The following is a 20,441-nucleotide window of genomic DNA, read 5'->3' as shown; positions in this document are numbered from 1 at the left end:
TTTGTCTAGTTCAGTCCGCACTGAGGGAACACTGCAGGTAATAATGTCCTGAGAGCGCACGCTGTAGCTGCACTCATGCAGAGACATGTAGGAGATGTATGAAGGCAACAGACAAAGAAGTGATTTAAAGATGAAAATGTACCAGTGGGAGAGTCTGCGTGAAGTTAATGATGACCAGTTAACCAGTGAATACAGGGTGCAGTGATGGGTACGATAATCACAGGCAGTTATGAATCTTAGTGCACCGTGATAGACAGCATCCAACATCTGCAGGGCGCTTGTAGGAGCATTCATGTAAATAATGTCACTGTAATCAATGGAGGGAAGGAAAGTCACAGTAACAAGGCGTTTCCTAGCATTCAGAGTTATACAGGATCTGTTTCTGAAAAAGAAACCCAGTTTAACTTTCAGTTTCTTTACTAGGTTTTCCACGTGGAGCTTAAAAGAGAGATGAGAGTCGACCAAGATACCCAAATATTTATAGGAATCCACAAACTCAATGGGGACGTGTCCTGGGGTTTTTCTGTGTGGTGCATGTTCTTCTCGTGTTTGTGTGTGGTTTTTTTTAATGGGTTCTCCGGTTTCCTCTCGCAACCTAACAACATGCATGTTAGGCTTCCTTCAGGCTCAGGCCTCCCTTGCATAAGGGATCAGTGATTTCAAATGATAAGCCTGAGTTGATAAAGGTAAATGACATGACACTGAAATCATCCGTCGCTTTTTATAATGTTCAATGTTTCCCTTAACATTATCTAAGAAAGGTGCCCCGCCCTGTCAACAGAATCAGCTATATTAATGTAGCGCTCCACTACAACCCCACCAAACCCTCTGTCGGCAAATGCCAGCAGTGGCAATACTAACGTAGGGCTACGCTAACGCCCCTCACCCCGCATTGAGAAGACTGTCGATGAGACAAGTGATCTCCCAAGGCAGATAAGCTAGGGGAAACATTGCTGTTATAACTGACTGTTATCCTGTAAATGCTGTTATACACGATCTCATGCTCTATTGGGAGCTCTCACAAGATTTGTAAGCAATTAGAACGCTCAGCTACTACCACTTCAAGTTTTATCTCAACATCTGTAGCTATAGTGGCCATCTTAAACTGGGGAAATTCCAAATGTTAATTGGTTATAGATTAATGATGAATAATTCACTCAACGCCTCAGACTGGGACTGAGACGTGTTCTTGGTCCCTTCAGAAGACACACTGGTGGCGAGGGGGTCAGAGACAGCCCACGTCTAATACAACTCTCTGCCTCCGAGCGAGGTAGTAACAGGACCGGTCTGACAAAAAAATAAACCTGCAGAGCTGCATCTCAGTAATGTGATGAACTGATGATATTAGTGTACAACTGCCCGCTTGCTGGATTAAACAATAACAAACAGATTAATTACCAAGGGATTGGGAATATTGATGATGACGCACAGTTGTAGTTAGGTTAAAAAAATAGTAACCACAAACAGTGTTGTTGAAGGAAGTTAACTCATCAAGTTAACTGAAGTCAGACGTCTCCTTGGTGTAATCGATACAGGAGAGACGTCTCACGTTCCACTTCAGCCCAGGGTTCTGCTCGCTGCCTCCTTTGGTTCTGCTCAGCCCACTTCTTTTCTGAAAGCTTGTGTCTAAGTGGGAACTGAAGTGGCCGACCCCATCTGTGATTTATGAACATCTAGAGCAGGGGTAGGGCTGGGTACCTTTCTAAAAAAATCTGTATCGGTACTGGTGTCGGTACCTTCACTTCGGTGTTGGTTCCTGGACATTTCTTTTTTTGGTACCAATTTTGTAATTAATATTATCTCTAACAAGAATAAAATTACATTACACATTACAGTACATGTTGTGAATTTTATTTTTTAACTTTGGTATTTCTGGTGGTGTCTCCAGCAGTAGGAAGTGTTCCCTCTGAGGGTGTGGATGATGATTGTTGCACACACAGATACCTGGTTGTCAGTTTGACAGCACTGACATATTGTCCCTCACATTCCACCAGCAGGTCACTGGATTCACTGAGGTTAGGGTTGATGCAGACTTCTGCTCCTCTGTGTCTTTTCCTGAATCTTCTCTGTGGTTCTCTGGGGTTTAGGGCTCTGATCATCTCCCTAATTGACATGAGAACAAAACATCAACAATAACATGGTTGTGTTATTATTGCTTAAAAAAACATTATCTAGGCTGAGGGATAAAAGCTCAACTGGTCAACAATATCCTTTACAGCTTAACTTACCTCCACCATGCAGCCTCCACTGTAGAAAAAGGCAAACTTTAACAGCAAAGTTTGTGACTGTCCTGTGGCCCCCACCTCGCTTTTCTTTTGTCTCTGTCCTAACATCTGTGTCAGAACCTCCTGTGAGGAGAAGATAAACATAACCACTGAACATTAGTGAAATGTTTAAGCAGCTGACTGAATGGATAAACACATTTTTACAAGCGAAGCTTCATCTGTCAATCTTTAGTTAGCTTCTGAGTTTAGCTAGCTACATAGATAAAATAAATTTACCCACTAATATCTTAAAGTTAGCATTATTTCACCGCGATGTACATGTTAAGCTGCAGTAACGTTAACAAATATAAACTCACCAGCTGAAACACAGACACAGAGCCGTCCTCGGGAGTTCTCTGATGAAGACGAGTCCGGCCGTGGAATGTTGATTCCGTTTAACACACACAGAGACTGACTTACGCTGAGAGGAGGAGGGGGGAAGCTGCTGTCCGTCTGTCTTCTTGCAGAGAAACACGGAGCAACTTTCTGCTCGTGTGTTGTCGAAGCTGTTCGACAACACGTGCTGCACACATGAACCCCGTCTGTGGGCGTCACCAGCACCATAGACATACATTATACATAGATTAGGTGCGGTAGCTCTATACAGAGCTGGTTGTAAACACGTAGTCTGTTTCGTCATATGCCTGGTGTTTTACCTGCCTGCGTGCTGAAACCACGTGACACGTTACAGCCAATACCGAAACTTGACACCGAATAAAGAGTGACGTTTCAATCCATACACCGACCGGTGCAGTTCGGTGGGTGCCATTTAAGAACCTCGGTTCGGTACTCAGCCCTAAGCAGGGGTGTCAAACTTATTTACAAAAGGGGGCCAAACTTAAAACATTTTTCAAGCTAAGGGCCAATTTCATAATTTACATTAACTCAAGTCAGATACCCAACATCTTTTCTTGGTTGCAGGTTCCTCGACAAGAGTTTGATTGGTCTCATTTGAGACCAATCTGTCACTCTGTTGTGCTTTTGACATCATAATCAAAGATTACTGAAAAAAATTCTAGTGATACGTCTTTTACGTTTAACATGTCATCTTAAGGGCTAGACAAGATGCCAACGAGGGCCACATTTGGCCACCAGGCCTTAAGTTTGACACGTGTGTCTAGTTTAAAACGGGGCTGGTCTGTGCAACCATGAGCCCTCCAACATTACATGATGGGATACACTGGGATGAAGGAGGACGACACTGGAGGAGATTATCTTTGACTTATTCAGTTTTGATCCAGTATTTAACTCCACAAGCAGAACACTCTTTGCTTTTTGTTTTGTGAAGTGTCATCTTGTTGGTAACATTAATAACTTAAGTCTTCAAGATACTGACAGAAGTCCTCTCTGGTCTTCAGCACAGCTTCACTCTTTGTTTTTCAGCTACTTCCATTCATGGAAAACTAGTGTTTTTGTTTCTTGTATTTGTTTTTTTTTTTACTGTTTGAATAAAGAAGCACAGTGCCATTCATCACGTTTTATCCTCTTTAAGAATTTGCTTTAAAGATGGTTGTTTTTATATTTGCTTGCTGTCTCACCTCAGTGACGTTTGAGGATAAGAAGAGGGAAAACTTTGAGCGAGGAAACCTGGAGTTGGAGAAAAGACGTCAGGCTCTTCAGGAGCAGCAGAGAAAAGAGCAGGAGAGGCTGGCTGCTGTGGAGAGAGAGGAACAGGAGAGAAAGGTAAACTGTAGCCGCGATGTTCGTTACTCATGTTCATACTTTTACATGTTCAGCTGCTTATGATTTATGGTTTTGGTGATAAATTGTACTGAGTTTTACTGTGCAACAGCTCATCTCCTGTTTCTAGACGTTCTTCACGCTTACTGTTAAAGACACAGACAAATAATTAACAGATTCTTTAACATGTTTGTGTTTTAGGAGCGCGAGCGTCTGGAGCAGGAAAGAAGGCGGCAGCATGAGCTGGAGAAACAACTGGAGAAACAGAGAGAGCTGGAGAGGCAACGAGAAGAGGAGAGGCGCAAGGAGATAGAAAGGAGAGAGGTACAAAGGAGGAGTACAACATCTACCAGGTTGTTATGTTTGAACACAAGCTGCTGCAGAGTTTTAACTACCTGAGCTGCAGTTGGTTTTAGAAGCACGGGTCACAACCACTCTGTGAAGCTTAGTGTTAACACAGGCCTAAATTTGATCCCTTCTTTATAACAGATGAATAACATTTAAAAATACTATAATATTTGTGCAATCCAGGTTTGGGGCATTGTGTAAAACATGAATTATTCAGATTTAATAGAAACCATAATTTACTTACAATCAAACAAAATAAATTTATCAAATGTTTAAACTAACAATGTGTGCTATTTTAGGTGTAAAAAGATCATTTAAAGTTTCATAGCAACAACACATTAAATAAGTCTGGACAAGGTCATCAAAAGGCAAAAAACGTGATGGAAATGAGAAACATCTAGAGAAGCATTTTGCAGCTAATTAGATTAAGTGTCAGAGTCAGTAAGAGGACTGGGTATAAAAAGAGCATTTTACAGAGGCTGAAACTCATAGAAGTAAAGATGAGCAGAGGTCCACCAGTCTGTAAAATAATAATTTTATAATAATATTCCTCACTAAAAAATATAAAATAAAGGGCAAACTTAAGAATCTCTAGATATCTCTGAGTTTAAACGACAAGGCTAAGAGTCAATACTGAATGGCCGTGATCTTTGGACATCACTGCACGGGCTCAGGAACAACACAGGTCACTGTGCCATCCACAAATACTGCTGAAAGTACTATCATACAAAGAAGCCATATGTAAACACCATCCACAGATGTTCCCATCCTCTCTGGACCAAAGCTCATTTAAAATGGACTGAGGGAAAATAAAACACTTCTGTCATCAGACGAGTTGAAATCAGAAACTTTTTTGGAAACCACAGAAGCTACTTCCTCCATATTAAAGAGGACGGTCACCATCTATCCTTTTATTAGAACACAGTTAAAAAATCTGCTTCTCTGATAGTATGGGGATGCATAATACCTATGGCATTAGCAGCTTACACATCTGAAAAGGCTCCATCAATGCAGGAAAGTATATACAGGTTGGAACAACATTTATTTTTTCATTTACCCTTTATTTATACAGATAGTCTCATTGAGCCACGCAAACTCATTTTCAAGAGAGACCAGTTTGTTTTATGGAGCAGATGGGGGTTAAGGGCCTTGCTCATGGGCCCAGGGTGGGGCGAATGAGGGTGGGGGCAGGTGTGGGTGCTTCACCTACCCCACCCACATTTTTGATGTTGTCAGTACCAGGGCTTGACCCGGCGATCTTCTCTAACCTCTGCGCCACCACATGCCAACATGCCCCCATCCAGATGACATCTTTTTATTTTTACTTTTTTCCAGTGAAGGCCTTGCATGTTTTAACAAAACAGTTTTAAACCACATCCTGCATCCAGTAAAACAGCATGCTTGATGAAATGGATGGTCTGACCTGCCTGCAGTCCAGACCTCTCACCAGTTTGACGACTCACGAGACAAAATATCCAGCAAACATCCAGGACTGTTAAACAGCTGAAATTCTACATCTGACCAGAATGGGACAATATTACCCTCTACACCCTCCAGCAGCTGGTCCTCAGTTCATATATGTTTGCAGACTGTAGAGATGTTGCACAGTGAGAAACATGGACCTGGAACAGCTTTATTGAGATGTGTTGCTGCTAGGGGTTGAACGAGTATATACTTTTGAAACTCGACATTAACATAATTAAACCTGAGTAGAACTCGAGTATTTGATGTCGTCATAGGTCTCAAGATACAAAAATAAATAAATTTAAAAAACGCAAAAAAGGTAATTATTTACAAAAAAAAAGACCAACAAAACATTGGGAGCGTATATTATGCTCCTACCATTTATCATACTGCAAATAAGTCACAGGAAAAACTAAACCATTAGTTATTATTATTAAACTGCAAACGTGAAGAAACGCAGCACGTCAAAAACGAAACTTAAACAGAAACTGGCTCTGGTTCAGTGGATAGGACCCGGTGTTACACCATACTCTGTGACCTGCAACATTGCAACAACGACCCCTACGGTCATACGTGGTCACATAATATGACGTCACTACAGATACCCGACTTTACATTTTTAACATCGATAGATGTCCTAGCAATCGATGTGTAGATTACTCGAGTACTCTGTTAATGTCCTAGTTGCTGCCAAACAATTCAAAATTATCTTTGTTTCTCCTTCAAAAATGGCACAATTTATTCATTTAAGCCTTTTATATTTTTACTGTGCTCCATTATGAATAAAGTATGAGTTAATCTGAATTGCAGATAATTCATCCTGTTTTTATTTACTTTTCTGCAACTTAACAGCATTTTAATAAGTGTGATGTAATGAAGAGTTGTAAAATCCAACACAAGCTTTTTGTTTGTGTTCCAGGCTGCTAAGAGAGAATTAGAGCGCCAGCGTCAGTTGGAGTGGGAGAGGCAGCGTCGCCAGGAGCTTCTGACTCAGAGAAACAGAGAGCAAGAAAGTATCGTTCTGCTCAAAGCCAGAAAGAAAACCTTGGAGTTTGAACTGGAAGCTCTGGTAATTTAAACAAATTCAGTTCACACTATAAATAAGAGACTCTTGTGTTTATCTGTTAAATGGAATCAGAATCAGAATAAACTTTATTATCATTGCACCGAGATACAACGAGAACATGTACGTACAGTCCTCCGAAAGATGGGCGGAGTGCACAAAGCTGCTACTATAAAAAGTGTGGCCCTCTTACATATATATATATATATATATATATATATATATATATATATATATATATATATATATGCATAGCACTTATCTTATTTAGCAGCATTAAGTATTTTCTATTTCTATAGTATGTGAATGTCTTCACAGTGGCTAAATACTGTGCTCAGGGTGTCTTGAAATAATGATGAATCATGCATCTCCTGTTCATCAAAACAATAAATACATATCATGATTGATACCTTGTCTTACTGGTCCATGTGTAATCTAAATGGAACAGGAGTACAAAAGACAAAAGCCCAGTTATCAGGAAACACAGAGCACACTGACATTCTGACCCATTTTTGTGCCTTTCTTATCACATGAAGGAGAGCTATAAAGCTGGTTTGGACTTTTGTATTTTACACTTCCTCTATAGGCTGATTAAAGCATCCTGTGTGACGTGTGTGTCTGTTTATTATAATAAACTAACTCAAAGACCGACATCTTTTATTTCACTTGTTTCTGAGTAGGAAAATCCACCACCAGTAAGCATCCAGTGTTAAACATTGTCAGATGCAGCGCTAATAGTTATAAACTACCAGAATGACTCATCAACAATCCTTAAAGACATAACTAACAAGACTGCCCTGTAAGAAGGTCTTAACTCCAGCCATTTTGAGAAGCATAGAGTCCAGTTTCTTTATCGTGTTCTCCAGAATGACAAGAAGAACCAGCTGGAGGGCAAACTGAAGGATGTTCGGTTCCGTCTGTCGGCTCAGCGGAGAGAGATGGAGCAGACCAATCAGACCAGAGAAACACGCATAGCTGAGATCACACAGCTCCAGCAGCAGCTGCAGGTACACAAACACAAAGTTTATGCTTCACAGTTATTCAGCAAAATCATTCATTAACACCTTTTTAAACAAGCAGCAATAGTATCAAATATATGGATATGTTTTGTGTGCAGGAGTCCCAACAATGGCTGGGGAGGCTAATTCCTGATAAACAGAATCTGAATGATCAGTTAAAACAGGTTCAGCAAAGCAGTCAGCACCGTGAGTACAGCATCCATGACACTCTCACCATGATGCACACTGAGGGGCAGACTCATTAAGACTGTGTAGCTCGTCCTTTGGACTCCATCTTCTTCATCATTTGCACCCACTATTTGTTCTGTTATGCATCCTTTGAACATCTGACTATCTGAGAGGAATCCTGCACAGTGACCTTTCTAAATTAGTAGGAGGCTTTTTACTGTGCTCTCTTATTTTCACTTAATTGTTTTGAAAGGGTGCTTCGAATTGGTAGCAATGTTCATGCATGTCACCATTCAGTCTAAATATGATTCAAGAGTGCTGTGATGATGAAACATTTACTGATTCATTTTGATTGTCTGCAATTATTAAGTTTATGAATAAACACCAGGATGCTGCTGGTAAGCTTATGATGTTTAATTAAAATGCTGTAAATCTGACATGATTACAAATTAAAATGCCTGGCTTATCAACGATTAGCATAGATGCTAGGGGGAGTGGTGGCGCAGAAGTTAGAAGATGGGCCTGTGATGGGAAAGTCGCAGGTTCAACTCCCGGTACCGTCAACATCAAAATGTGGGTGGAAAAGGTGGAACACCCACACCTCCCTCCACCCTCATTCGCCCCACTCTGGGCCCCTGAGCAAGGCCCTCAACCACCACCATCTGCTCCCTAAACAGGTCTCTCTAGAAAATGAGTTCTCGTGGCTCAATGAGACTACCTGGATAAATAAAGGGTAAATGACAAAAAAAATGCTAACTTAAGTGTAATTGATCAAGAAGTACATTTCTGCTCCGTGCTGCAGAGCTGAAGCTGCGTGACATCATTTGATGTCCTGCTGCCTTCTCTTCTCTAGAATTTGAATTTAAATACTGTAACATTTTAAATAAACAATCCATGCTGTATGGATTGTTTATTGAAAATGTTACAGTATTTAAATTTAAATTGTTTATTTAAGGAGGGAGATTGGGAGTAACAGGTGATGAGTGTGATTGCAGTCTGACACATGTCATGACAAAGTTAACTGAACTTTAACTGAACTTGGACTACTGTCTCCATACTTCACCGTTTTTCACTTATCGCAGGTGGGCGTCGTCCCAAACACCTGCGATAAACGAAGGACTCCTGTATTCTTTGGGGTCTAGTTAAGTTGATGTGAAAACCCAAAGCTTTACTGCAACATGTTTCTTCTACAGGAAGCTGCAGTAATTTTTCTGGGGCACAGTGCCGCTCAGCAGCCACTCTGCTGACTCTCTAGTGAATTAGACAAATCTAAAAATCTCAAACCATGCCTGCAAAAGACAGTTGAGTTGTGGTTGCCTCCAGTCCTGAGCGTTCTTCACATTGTGTTAGAACTGTATCAGCCACATCTGTGGACACAGTTCCAATGATCAGGAGTGAACATATTCTGTGCATGGGGAACTTTTTAAATAACAAAACAGTTCAAAATATGACTAATTATACAGGTTCACATGACTCCAACCATTATATTTGCATTTTTTATTATTATTAGACCTGTATTTATACAGGTTAGTTCCCATTGAGCCTCGAAGACTCATTTACAAGAGAGACCTGTTACATACAACATACAGGCAGATGAGAAAAGAGAACACGAAGGTGGGGGAAGCCAAAAAAAATCATGTCTCACACCATGTCCTGGCCTGGACACAGTGTAACAGATGCAAAAAAGACCTCGCAACATAAAGCAGCAACATACAATGACATCGTAATACATTTATGCATAGAGGTCGACAAATGCAGTGAGTTGTCCTTGGACACTCCAGAAAGTTCCAAAGTTCTGATAAGATGGTACACAGTGTCTATCGGCACCATGGTTCTGATAAGGCCACAGATGTCCTCGGGAGTGGAGGGGGGCATGCAGAAGCTTCTAGTTTACATATGCTCCAGGAGCAATTTGAGATAAGTTGTCCTGTCCAAGGCCAGCAGGGAGGCCAAATTCAGATAAACAATTGTTTGGGCCGGCAGACTCTGTTTTCTGTTTGCCTTCAGTTCTGCTGATACACTTTATTGTCCCCTTGTGCGGAGTGAAGAGGGGGAATTGGGAATACTTTCCCTCTGTCCGTCCGTCCGTTCATGTAGTGAGCATGATAACTTGAAAAATAAATGAATTATCAACTTCCATTTTTGTGTGTGGCTGCATCTAGGTGAAAGAAAGGTCCCTATCAAAAACTGGTTTGCCAAGTCAAAATCTAAGATGGCCACCACCATATATGTAAACTGACCATCCCTATCATTTGAAGAAACTATGCTTCCCTTTTTCTTTTTTTTTTTATAACACTTAAAAGTAAAATTTTCTCAAATGGTTGGGGTGGCCCTCTGGCTCCACCGTTGCTCCTGGTTGTGGATAAACTGCTCCTTCCACTCACCAGGATTCGTCACTACGCTGCCGCAGACAAGCCAAAAAAAAAACTCCTTCTGTTCTTCTCCACAGTGTAACTTCTCCCCACTTGAATATCTTGCACCAAAAACATTAATGTTTACTTACATTCCCTGTTTATTTCATGTAAACACTCATCTCCAAAACTAAAAATATCCATCCATCCATTATCTTTACCTGCTTCTTCCTTTTTGGGTCACGGGGGTCGCCGGTGCCCATGTCCAGCAATCACTGTGTGAGGGGCGGGGTACACCCTGCACGGGTCGCAAGTCCATCACAGGGACACATAGAGACAAACGAGACAAACAACCATTCACTCTCTCACTCACACCTAGGGACAATTTAGAGTTACCAATCAGCCTAACATGCATGTTTTTGGTCTGTGGGAGGAAACCGGAGCACCCGGAGAAAACCCACGCATGCACGGAGAGAACATGCAAACTCCACCCAGAAAGGCCCCTGGACCGGGATTTGAACCAGGAACCTGCTTGCTGAGAGGCAGCAGCTCTATCAGTTGCGCCACCGTGCTGCCCTAACTAAAAACATTCACTACTCAAATCCTTCAGAAATGGGACATCAGCGTAATGCTTGTATTATCTTAAATCTTGCACGTTTTTTTTTTTATAAATGTTGCAAATGTTGCAACTAAAATAAATACGATCTAAAACCATTAAGAAAAATGGACTTGTTTTGTTTTGTTTGTGTTATTCATAACTCTTGCTTGAACTGACCTAATTAACCGGACAGGATTTCCTGCCGTCTCTGTGTGTTCAGGCGACAGCTTGTCTTCGCTGCAGAAGGCCGTTGAGCAGAAAGAGAGCAGCAGACAGCAGCTCAGAGAGCAGCTCGATGCTGTGGAACGAGAAACAAGAGCTAAACTGCTGGAAATAGACGCCTTCAACACACAGCTAAAGGTAAATAAACAATGTGTCTGTACAGATAAGTCCTGGCTGTCTCAGGTCATTTTTTATTCATCTAACCACAAAATCTGCTCAATAAACTCATGTACTAATGAACAGATTAACATTTTTGCTCACTGTAAAACAGACTTAAAATAACGTTTCAAACTTATAAACATTAGACAAAACATCAAATATCAGTCTTAATTCATTTATAGGGTGTCAAAATGACCAAATTTATATTGCACCATTCATACTATAATGCTTTTATTATCCTTTTTTAAATTTTGTATCCCAAAGCACATTTTTATTGCAAACATAGCAATAACTTGCTTCTTGATTCTTAAAATATAGGTTTAAAGTTTATTTTGTAGTTTTATTTCTAATGTTGTGGACAACCAGAGGCTGACCAGGCAGACATTCTTTTACAACATTAAATGGGTTTATATTTTATTAAAACACATCCACATGGTCTAATCTAATATAACTAGAGACGCACCAATAACATGAGATGGTAAATAAAAAGGAGTGTTTTTTTATGTGTACGATGTTCATGCTTAAATATATCTTATTCTAACCCAGTGGTTCCCAACCCTGGTCCATCCATCTTTACCAGCTTCTTCCTTTTTGGGTCGTGGGGGTCACTGGTGCCCATGTCCAGCTATCACTGTGTGAGAGGCGAGGGACACTCTGCTCCAGTCCATCACAGGGACACATAGAGACAAATGAGACAAACAACCATTCACTCTCTCACTCACATCTAGGGACAATTTATAGAGTTACCAGTCAGCCAACATGCATGTTTTTGGTCTGTGGGAGGAAACTGGAGTACCTGGAGAAAACCCACACATCATGAAGAGAACATACAAACTCCACCCAGAAACGTCCTGGTCCGGGATTTGAACTGGCCACCTCACTGAGAGGCAACAGCTCTACCAACTGAGGCACCGTGCTGCCCTCTGCAGAACTTGAGGAAGTGCAGTAATTAAATCAGGTGTGTCTGAACAGAGAAACAACAAATTCATGCAGGATAGTGTTCCTCGAGGACCAAGGCTGGGAACTGTTCTAACCTGTAATATTCACAGTGTATTTAATTAGACTAAAGAAAAATATCAACTCAACGCTTTTGTTTTTGCTCCCATTTTTCATGAGCTGAACTCAAAGATCTAAGACTTTTTCTGTGTACAAAAGTGAACACTTCTCTTTTGCCAACATAATCCGTCCACCTCACAGGTGTGGCATACCAAGATGCTGATTAGACAGCATGATTATTGTACAGGTGTGTCTTAGGCTGACCACAATAAAAGGCCACTCTAAAATGTGCAGTTTTATCACAGCACAATGCTTCAGATGTTGCAAGTTTTGAGGGAGCGTGCAGTTAGCATGGTGAAACATGACGTGATGGTTGTGGATGAATGGCACAACAATGACCCTCAGGATCTCATCACTGTCTCTCTGTTCATTCAAAATGCCATCAATAAAATTCACCTGTGTTTGTTGTCTATACTCCTGCCCATACCATAACCCCACCACCACCATAGGCCACTTGATTCACAACGTTGACGTCAGCAAACTGCTCACCCACATGACAACGTATGTCTGCCATCTGCACTGTGCAGTGAAAACCTAGATTCATCGGTGAAGAGAACGCTTCTCAAACGTGCCATACGTCTTTGAATGTGAGCATGTGCCCACTCAAGTTAGTTACGATGACAAACTTCAGTCAGGTGGAGACCCAGATGAGGACTGTGAGCAAGCAGACGAGCTTCACTGAGACGGTTTCTGACAGTTTATGTACAAATTTCTTGGTTATTCAAACCGATTGTTGCAGCAGCTGATCAGGTGGCTAGTCTCAGACAATCTTACAGAAGATTTGCGAACAGTATTTAATGGTCTCTTGTGTACACAGAAAAAGTCTCAGATCTTTGAGTTCCACTCATGAAAAATGGGAGCAAAAAAAAAAAGTGTTGTTTTATATTTTTTGTTCAGTGTATCTTCAACAATAGAGAATCATGAGTGGAATTACTTTTAATATGCCACTATCAGTTCTGCACCACACTGCAGCAGTTAAGGGTCTGTCCACAGCTGGTGCCCAACCCCACTCAGCCCAGTTTATGGGACCATCTTGTTTGTGGTTCCAACAAACTGCTCCAAGGTGACCATTTTGACGTAAGCAGGCAGCAGCTGTTGATTGGTCAGTGGAGCTACATTACTGGATGACCTGCCCAGTTAGTTTTATTTTTCCTCTTTTCAAGTTCAGTACGGATGCTCCAAAAACAGTGCTGTGGACAAATGACGAGTTCCAGACCTTTCTCTTTATTGGCGGATCAGAGGATTCAGTGTGAGCTGGATGACGCTACAAGAAATTAGTGAATTTACTGCAAGACATTAGAGAGGATGGTGCAGCATGGCTACACCCGGACCTTTAATCAGTGCTAGGATAAGCTAAAACAAATGAAGTCAGATTACAGTTACAGTCCCGCCCACTTTGCAATGACAATCCCGCCCACAGAGCAGGGAACAAGTCACTGTGGCAATTCCCCTACACCTGAGAAGAACCCATAAGACGAGAACTGACTTGAGTTCCACTCATCACTGACAAAGCAGTTATCGAGATAACTACCAACTATATATATATATATATATATATATATATATATATATATATATATGTTTTTTGTTTTTTTTTCATTCAATACATGTGGTGCTTGTGTTACATAAATCATCCATTCAACCTTTATCTTTACAAGTTAAACCCATTGAGCCTCAAGGACTCATTTACAAGAGAGACCTGATTTATTTAACAAAGAGTGATGACAACAGTAGACAATCATAAAAGAAAGCATATAATTTGAGAAGAATAAATAAGAGAAAATTGTATTTAAAAAAAACAGCTACAGTGTAAAGCGATGTGGAATACTAAAAAATAGGAACATGTCTGCATTGGTTTTGGCCATGAACTTTTAGGAAACAGCTTTTTAGATTTGAAATTGCTGAAAAGGAAAGTTTCCTCAAATGACTGGTGTTTTTCGAAATTAATACATTGGGGCCACGACCACCACTGGCCACCCCCTGGCTCCTTCATTGTGCCTGGTTTTGGGTAAAGTGCTCCCTCGTCTTGTCAGGATCCATCACTTTGTGCTGCCTTGGACAAGAAAACAGATGAAAAACCTCCCTCTGTTTATCTCCACAGTGTAACTCCTACCCACTTGAATACCTTGTACCAAAAACATGAAGGTTTACTTGCATTTCCTGTTCGATAAGATGTAGCCCATTTGGCACTCGGGGCACAGACAGATGGTCTACAATTTCTTAATTGAAGCCATCTTCTTCTTTTTCTTTCTATTATTCTTTCGTAGAAGTAGTGTTCTTAGTGTTGGTTGAAGAAAAACTTGAGTCGAGCTCCGGTCCAGAAGCAATTTATAACGGACCAGGTAGAGCCCACACAGCAGGTGGGGGTGGACTAGAAGTTTTCAGTATTCGGCATGCTGTGCGCGGGTAAACCCAATAGCGACAGCTTTTAAAAGGCATAGCTTACACGAAATAGAACACTATAATTATCACTCATTTCCAGGTCTGTACTTCACCACCCATATCTCAGCTTCTGTACAGTTGTTGTGTTGCTGCGCAGCTGATGCAACATAAAACCATAGACAACATTGGATCAGGAACAAAAAGTACCAAGAACTCTGATACCAATCAAAGATAGTGTAGCTTGATTGGGACGCTGAGCCAACACACTATCGGCTTGGTACACTCCTACATACAAGTGATATTTTTGAGTTTTCAGTGGCTCAGCGTGACCTCAGCTGAAGTAAGGAGTACTTTCAGGAGGATTAATCTGCACAAACTAACTGGCCCAGACAACATCCCCGGAAAAGTGTTGAAAGAATGTGCCGATCAGCTCTGCGAGGTGCTGGCAGACATCTTTAACACCTCACTTACCCTGGAGACAGTTCCCACCTGCCTGAAGACTGCCACCATAATCCCAGTCCCGAAAAGCTCTACAGTGACTAGTCTGAATGACTATCGGCCAGTGGCCCTCACCCCAATAGTCGCTAAATGCTTCAAACAACTGGTCATGACTCACATCAAAACAACCATCAACATCAACGAGGACCGTCATCAGTATGCATACCTTGAGAACCGATCAACAGAGGATGCAATCTCCTCTGTGGTCCACACTGCGCTCAACCACTTGGAGCAGAAAAACTCTTATGTCCGTATGCTCTTTGTGGACTTCACATCTGCCTTCAACACCATGATCCCCCAATCCCTGATGGACAAACTATTCACACTAGGACTAAGCCCCTCCATTTGCAACTGGGTACTAGACTTCCTAACAAACAGACCACAGTTAATGAGGATCCACAACTTCTCCTCCTCCACCATAACCCTCAGCACTGGCTCTCCTCAGGGATGTGTGTTGAGCCCCCTCCTGCTCACGTATGATTGTGCAGCTACCCATCCAGGCTGTCACATTGTAAAGTTTGCAGATGATACAGTGGTGGTGGGAGGCATCACAAACAATGATGAGTCCAGCTACAGACAAGATGTGGAACACCTGGAGAGCTGGTGCAAAGAGAACAACCTTCACATCAATGTGAAGAAGACAAAGGAGATGATTGTGGACTTCAGAAGGAACAAAAGCACCTACACCCCACTGAACATAAGAGGATCTGCGGTGGAAGTGGTCTCCAGCTACAAATACTTGGGTGTACACATGAATGACAACCTCAGCTGGAGCAACAACACCACCAGCCTGATCAAGAAAGCTCATCAGAGACTCTACTTCCTCAGACGGCTGAGACGAGCTGGTCTGGGAAGCTCAGTCCTCACCTCCTTCTACAGGTGTGCAGTGGAGAGCATCTTGTGCTCCAGCATCAACGTGTGGCATGGAGGCTGCACAGCTGCAGAAAGAAAAGCTTTGCAGAGAGTGGTGAAGGCTGCACAGAAGACTGTTGGAGTCAGTCTCCCCACCATCACAGACCTCTACACCTCCAGATGCAGGAAGAGGGCCACCCGCATCATGAAGGACCCCACTCACCCAGCACACACTTTTTGTCCCACTCCCCTCTGGAAGGAGGTTGAGGAGCATTAAGTGTAGAACCACTAGACTGAGGAACAGCTTCTACCCTGAGGCTGTTAGACTCATGAATCTCTAACTAGAATAATCACTGTGAAAAATCACATCATGTTGCTGCTGATCTGTTTCATGTTGCTGCTGATCTGTTTCATGTTGCTGCTGATCTGTTTCAATGTTGATGTGTTCATGCATGCTCATCCGCTCACACAGACTCATGTTCATGTTTGTGCCGGTGTTTGACGTAATGTTTTATGTTATGAGTGCTTGGTGTATATTTAATTGATATTTTTCTTAGTTCATATCTTAGATGTTATTACTGTTTTTCTTTTACAATTTATTGTTGGATGTTACTGGGACCCTGTGTACATAATTTCGCTCCACCACATGTACCACTTGAGATGTGAATGACAATAAAGAAACTCTGACTCTGACTCTGATAGTAAATGTAAAATACTTATATCATTAATTCATTCGTCTGACAGATTATTTGGCCTATTAGACATCTAGAAACTCATTTAAAACCTATTAAAAACAAAAAACATCTTAATGTCAAAATGTAAATTAAAGTTGTTTTTTTTAATTGGTGCTTCTCAAGATGAAATAAAACCTTTTGTGTTTTATATTTATTTAACTCAAAAATAAAGAGCTTCATGTTGTTAAGTGGAATACTCATAGGAACTACAAAAATGTCATTTCAAAGTCAGAGAGGTTTTATTGCCATTTCAGCTACATACAAGTACATATTGAAACAAAACAGCGTTCCTCCAGGATCACATGCAACACAGAACATAACGTGCACAAACAATACAACACACAGTGCAGATACACAACAGAACAATAAATACAAAAAGACATCTAACCTAATCTAAACATTCTAATCTAAACAAGAGACAAAAGACTAGACACCTGTTGAGTAGTACATGTGTAGCTGGTGCATGAGGTAGAAACATGTTCTGATATGTGGTTAGCAGCACAAAGCTTTTTATTTTTATAGCAGCAGAGATAAAAACTGTAAGGTGCAAAAATGCAAAACTTGAGCAGATTGTAAAATTGTACGAGTAGTGAAGTCACAAACAGTACAACACATTTCCTGTGAAAATTCAGTGAATCCTTATTGCTTAGATGACTTCTGTTGTGACTTGGCGCAATATAAATAAACTGAACTGAATTGAATTTTATTGCTTTTTGCTGTAAACTGCTGAAGAAGCTAAAACCAGCTGAAAAGGTTTCATCACTAAACTAATGTGCGTTGAATTTTAACCACTGAAAAATGTCAAAGTGTGTCGGAAAAGCTGAATGTAGCAGAAATGTATAGAAATAAATAAAATAAGCTCAAATAAACAGAGAGGCTGAATAGATTACAAAAAAATCTGAAATTGTCAACAAAAAAAGCTGAAATGTGCAAAAAAAGAAAAAGTTAGCAAAAAAAGGGTAGCTGAAAAAGCTAATAAAAAGAGCTGAAATTAACAGAAAGAGGCTGCATTGGTCCTGGCAGGGATCAATGCAGACATGTTCCTCTTTTTAATTTTCTACATTTGCCTTAGAATCTAGCTGTTTTTTGTTACTTTTTTTTAGCCATCCTATTTGTAAAAAAAAAATAAAATTGTATGACTTTTTATAACTGTTTATTGTTGTCACTGTTGTCCATTGTTGTCTTCATTCTTTGTTGAAATCAGGTCTCTCTTGTAAATGAGTCCTCGAGGCTCAATGGGATTTACCTGTCTAAATAAAGGTTGAATGAAAGGAGCATAAAATGTTGAAATTATTATAAAGAAGCACATAAGACAGAAATTAGAAAACTATAGCAGAAAAAAGACTAAAATTAGCTTAAAATACAGAAAAAGTCACAAAAAATGTACATTTATAAAATAAAAGCTGAAAAGAGATTAAAAAATGAATGTAGCAGAAAGAATCAGAAAAATAGCTGAAAGCAGCTGAAATGAGCAGAGAAGCTGAAAAAAGCTGAACCAGAAGAAAAGCTGAAATGAGCTTTAAAAAGTTTTAAACGCAAAGTCTTCGAAGGAAGTAGAGCTCCATTCTTTTTAAATGAAATTAAAAAAAGCATGGCCAAGACAGCTTTATATTTCAAAAAGTAAAAAATGTCCTGAATGAACTGAACATTTTGATTTATGAATTGTTGAAATAGAACAAAAACTGGAGTAAATGTGCTGAAAAATGTACGGAAGAGAAATGGACCTCAGCAGTGAGAATGATTTAGAAGCTTTCAGACAATCAGTAATTACACTTAACAATTTAATGAATTAAATAATTAGACAATTAACTATTTAAACAGTTAACTTGCGTTAGCAGTATTTCACAATAGTTTCCTAACCTAAATGACATCCTGCCTCATTCTTCATAATATCCTTTCTCGCAGCCCGCTTTGACTGACGTGCTGAACAATAATTTTATGGTTTATGTAAGTCCCCGTGTGTGTGTTTGTGTGTGTGTGTTGTGGTTCTGCAGTTGTCTTTGCTGGTGCTTCTGGAAACAAATGTGTGCAGAAGAACCTGGGTGTTTAGCTTTCACCATCAAGGAGCTTTCTCCCTCCAGAGCAGCCTGCTCGTTGCTCTTCCTGGAGCACTTTTTGTTTGTCCAGGACAATATGACGGGTCAAAGAGCGCAGAAGGAGTTCTGTCTTTTTGTCCCAACAAGAAGGAGAGAACGATACAGACCACGAGGAAGAGAGAGAAAATGAAACGGAGACAGATTTAAACTGATCTTCTCATGGATAATCAAGCTGACGTCTCACAGATTTGTGAAAGCATACATTAAGAGTTTTTTCCTGTTTTCATCATGTTCTCCATAAAAGAGGCATAAATCACTGATATGTGAACAGTCTTTGACTCTACTACCACACCCTCAACACCCCCCCCCCCCCCCCCCCCCCCCCCCCCTACAAACGGGGCTTTTCATTTGAAATGCTTCTTCTTCTTTTCTTTTTTTTTTTCATTTTTCTTCATACTCTTTCTTCTTGTTCTTCTTTTTCGTTTGTTTGTTTTTGCTTTTCTTAATCTGCAGTTCTCACATTTATTTTCTCCCTGTGTTGTTCTTTGTTAAATCCATATAATAAACCCCTCCTTTTATATTTTCTACTCCTTTTATTTACCTCCCACACTGGCTTTTTGCTGCCATGCCAGTCTCTGTGTGAGTTCTATGCCAACCACTGTGCCAGGATAGAAGCCCTGCAACGCCGGCTTGAGGAGGAAGAGAAAGGGAGACAGGTAGAGCACACTGCCGCTGATGGACTGGGGTGGTACTACTGCTGGGACACACCTTGACAAACAGGTTATAAATTACTGCTGAACCGAATCAAAGGACAGTTTCTGTCTTTAAATATAAACTACAATTTATTGATGTGTCTTAAAAGTCATTGATTATTGTCAGATGACAAACCTTTAGTCAGATTAGAGGGCTTTATGTGTTTAACACAGAAAGACTTGCTATGTGATTAAAAATTTAGTTTTATAAAAGAACACTGGTCTGTCTTAATCAACAGAGACTCCTCAGTCACTCACATCAGGATGGACTGATTGACTTCTGTTTGTTCTAATGTTGCGTAACACCTCTGGAGCGTCTCCAGAATGTCTCAAGACATTCACAACGGTTCTCAGTTCCCTCGCTAAAGTCACAGAGCCTCACAGTCATGTCACTTGAATTTTGAACACATTCAAATAAAAGACTGGAAATGCATTTTCTCTCAAAATAGTCGGTCATTACAGGTGTCTCAAATCCATTTCAAGATCTTTAGAGGTGTATTTTGTCCTCTTCATGGGAGCTTTCTCTGACAAAAAGCATGTCCAGGTCTGAAAACTACGATGATCTGTGTACTCCAGTATCATAAACATGGGGCGGCTGTCTAAAGGCTCTCACATATTCTGGTGGACCTCAGTCTGCGGAGGTCCGTGCGTACTGGATTAGACTCGAAGCGGACGCCCGCAATGCATGTCCGTGCAAAGATCAATTTTTACGTACGCGTACTCTGGGTCACACAATAAACTGCCCGGCGACGGACAGTTTTGTATGCGACACCAATGTATTAAATTTCCCTTCTT

General features: G+C 40.7%; 1 protein-coding gene across 1 annotated transcript in view; it reads left to right on the top strand.

The window, feature by feature from the left end:
- The window catches only part of LOC119430651 (intersectin-1), a gene marked incomplete in the record, with an annotated part of 73,426 nt that overhangs the window by 7,316 nt on the left and 45,669 nt on the right, over window positions 1–20,441 (top strand). Inside the window, 6 exon segments of the mRNA XM_037698103.1 lie at window positions 3,808–3,947; window positions 4,146–4,268; window positions 6,676–6,825; window positions 7,686–7,826; window positions 7,937–8,024; window positions 11,176–11,315. Coding sequence (XP_037554031.1) covers window positions 3,808–3,947; window positions 4,146–4,268; window positions 6,676–6,825; window positions 7,686–7,826; window positions 7,937–8,024; window positions 11,176–11,315 — 782 coding nt within the window.

This window comes from Nematolebias whitei, chromosome 1 (assembly GCF_014905685.2).
Source record: "Nematolebias whitei isolate Nwh7 chromosome 1, NemWhi1, whole genome shotgun sequence".
NCBI classification, from domain to species: Eukaryota; Metazoa; Chordata; class Actinopteri; order Cyprinodontiformes; family Rivulidae; genus Nematolebias; species Nematolebias whitei.
Note: the sequence above shows the minus strand (reverse complement) of the source record. Positions and strands in the feature narration are given on the sequence as shown.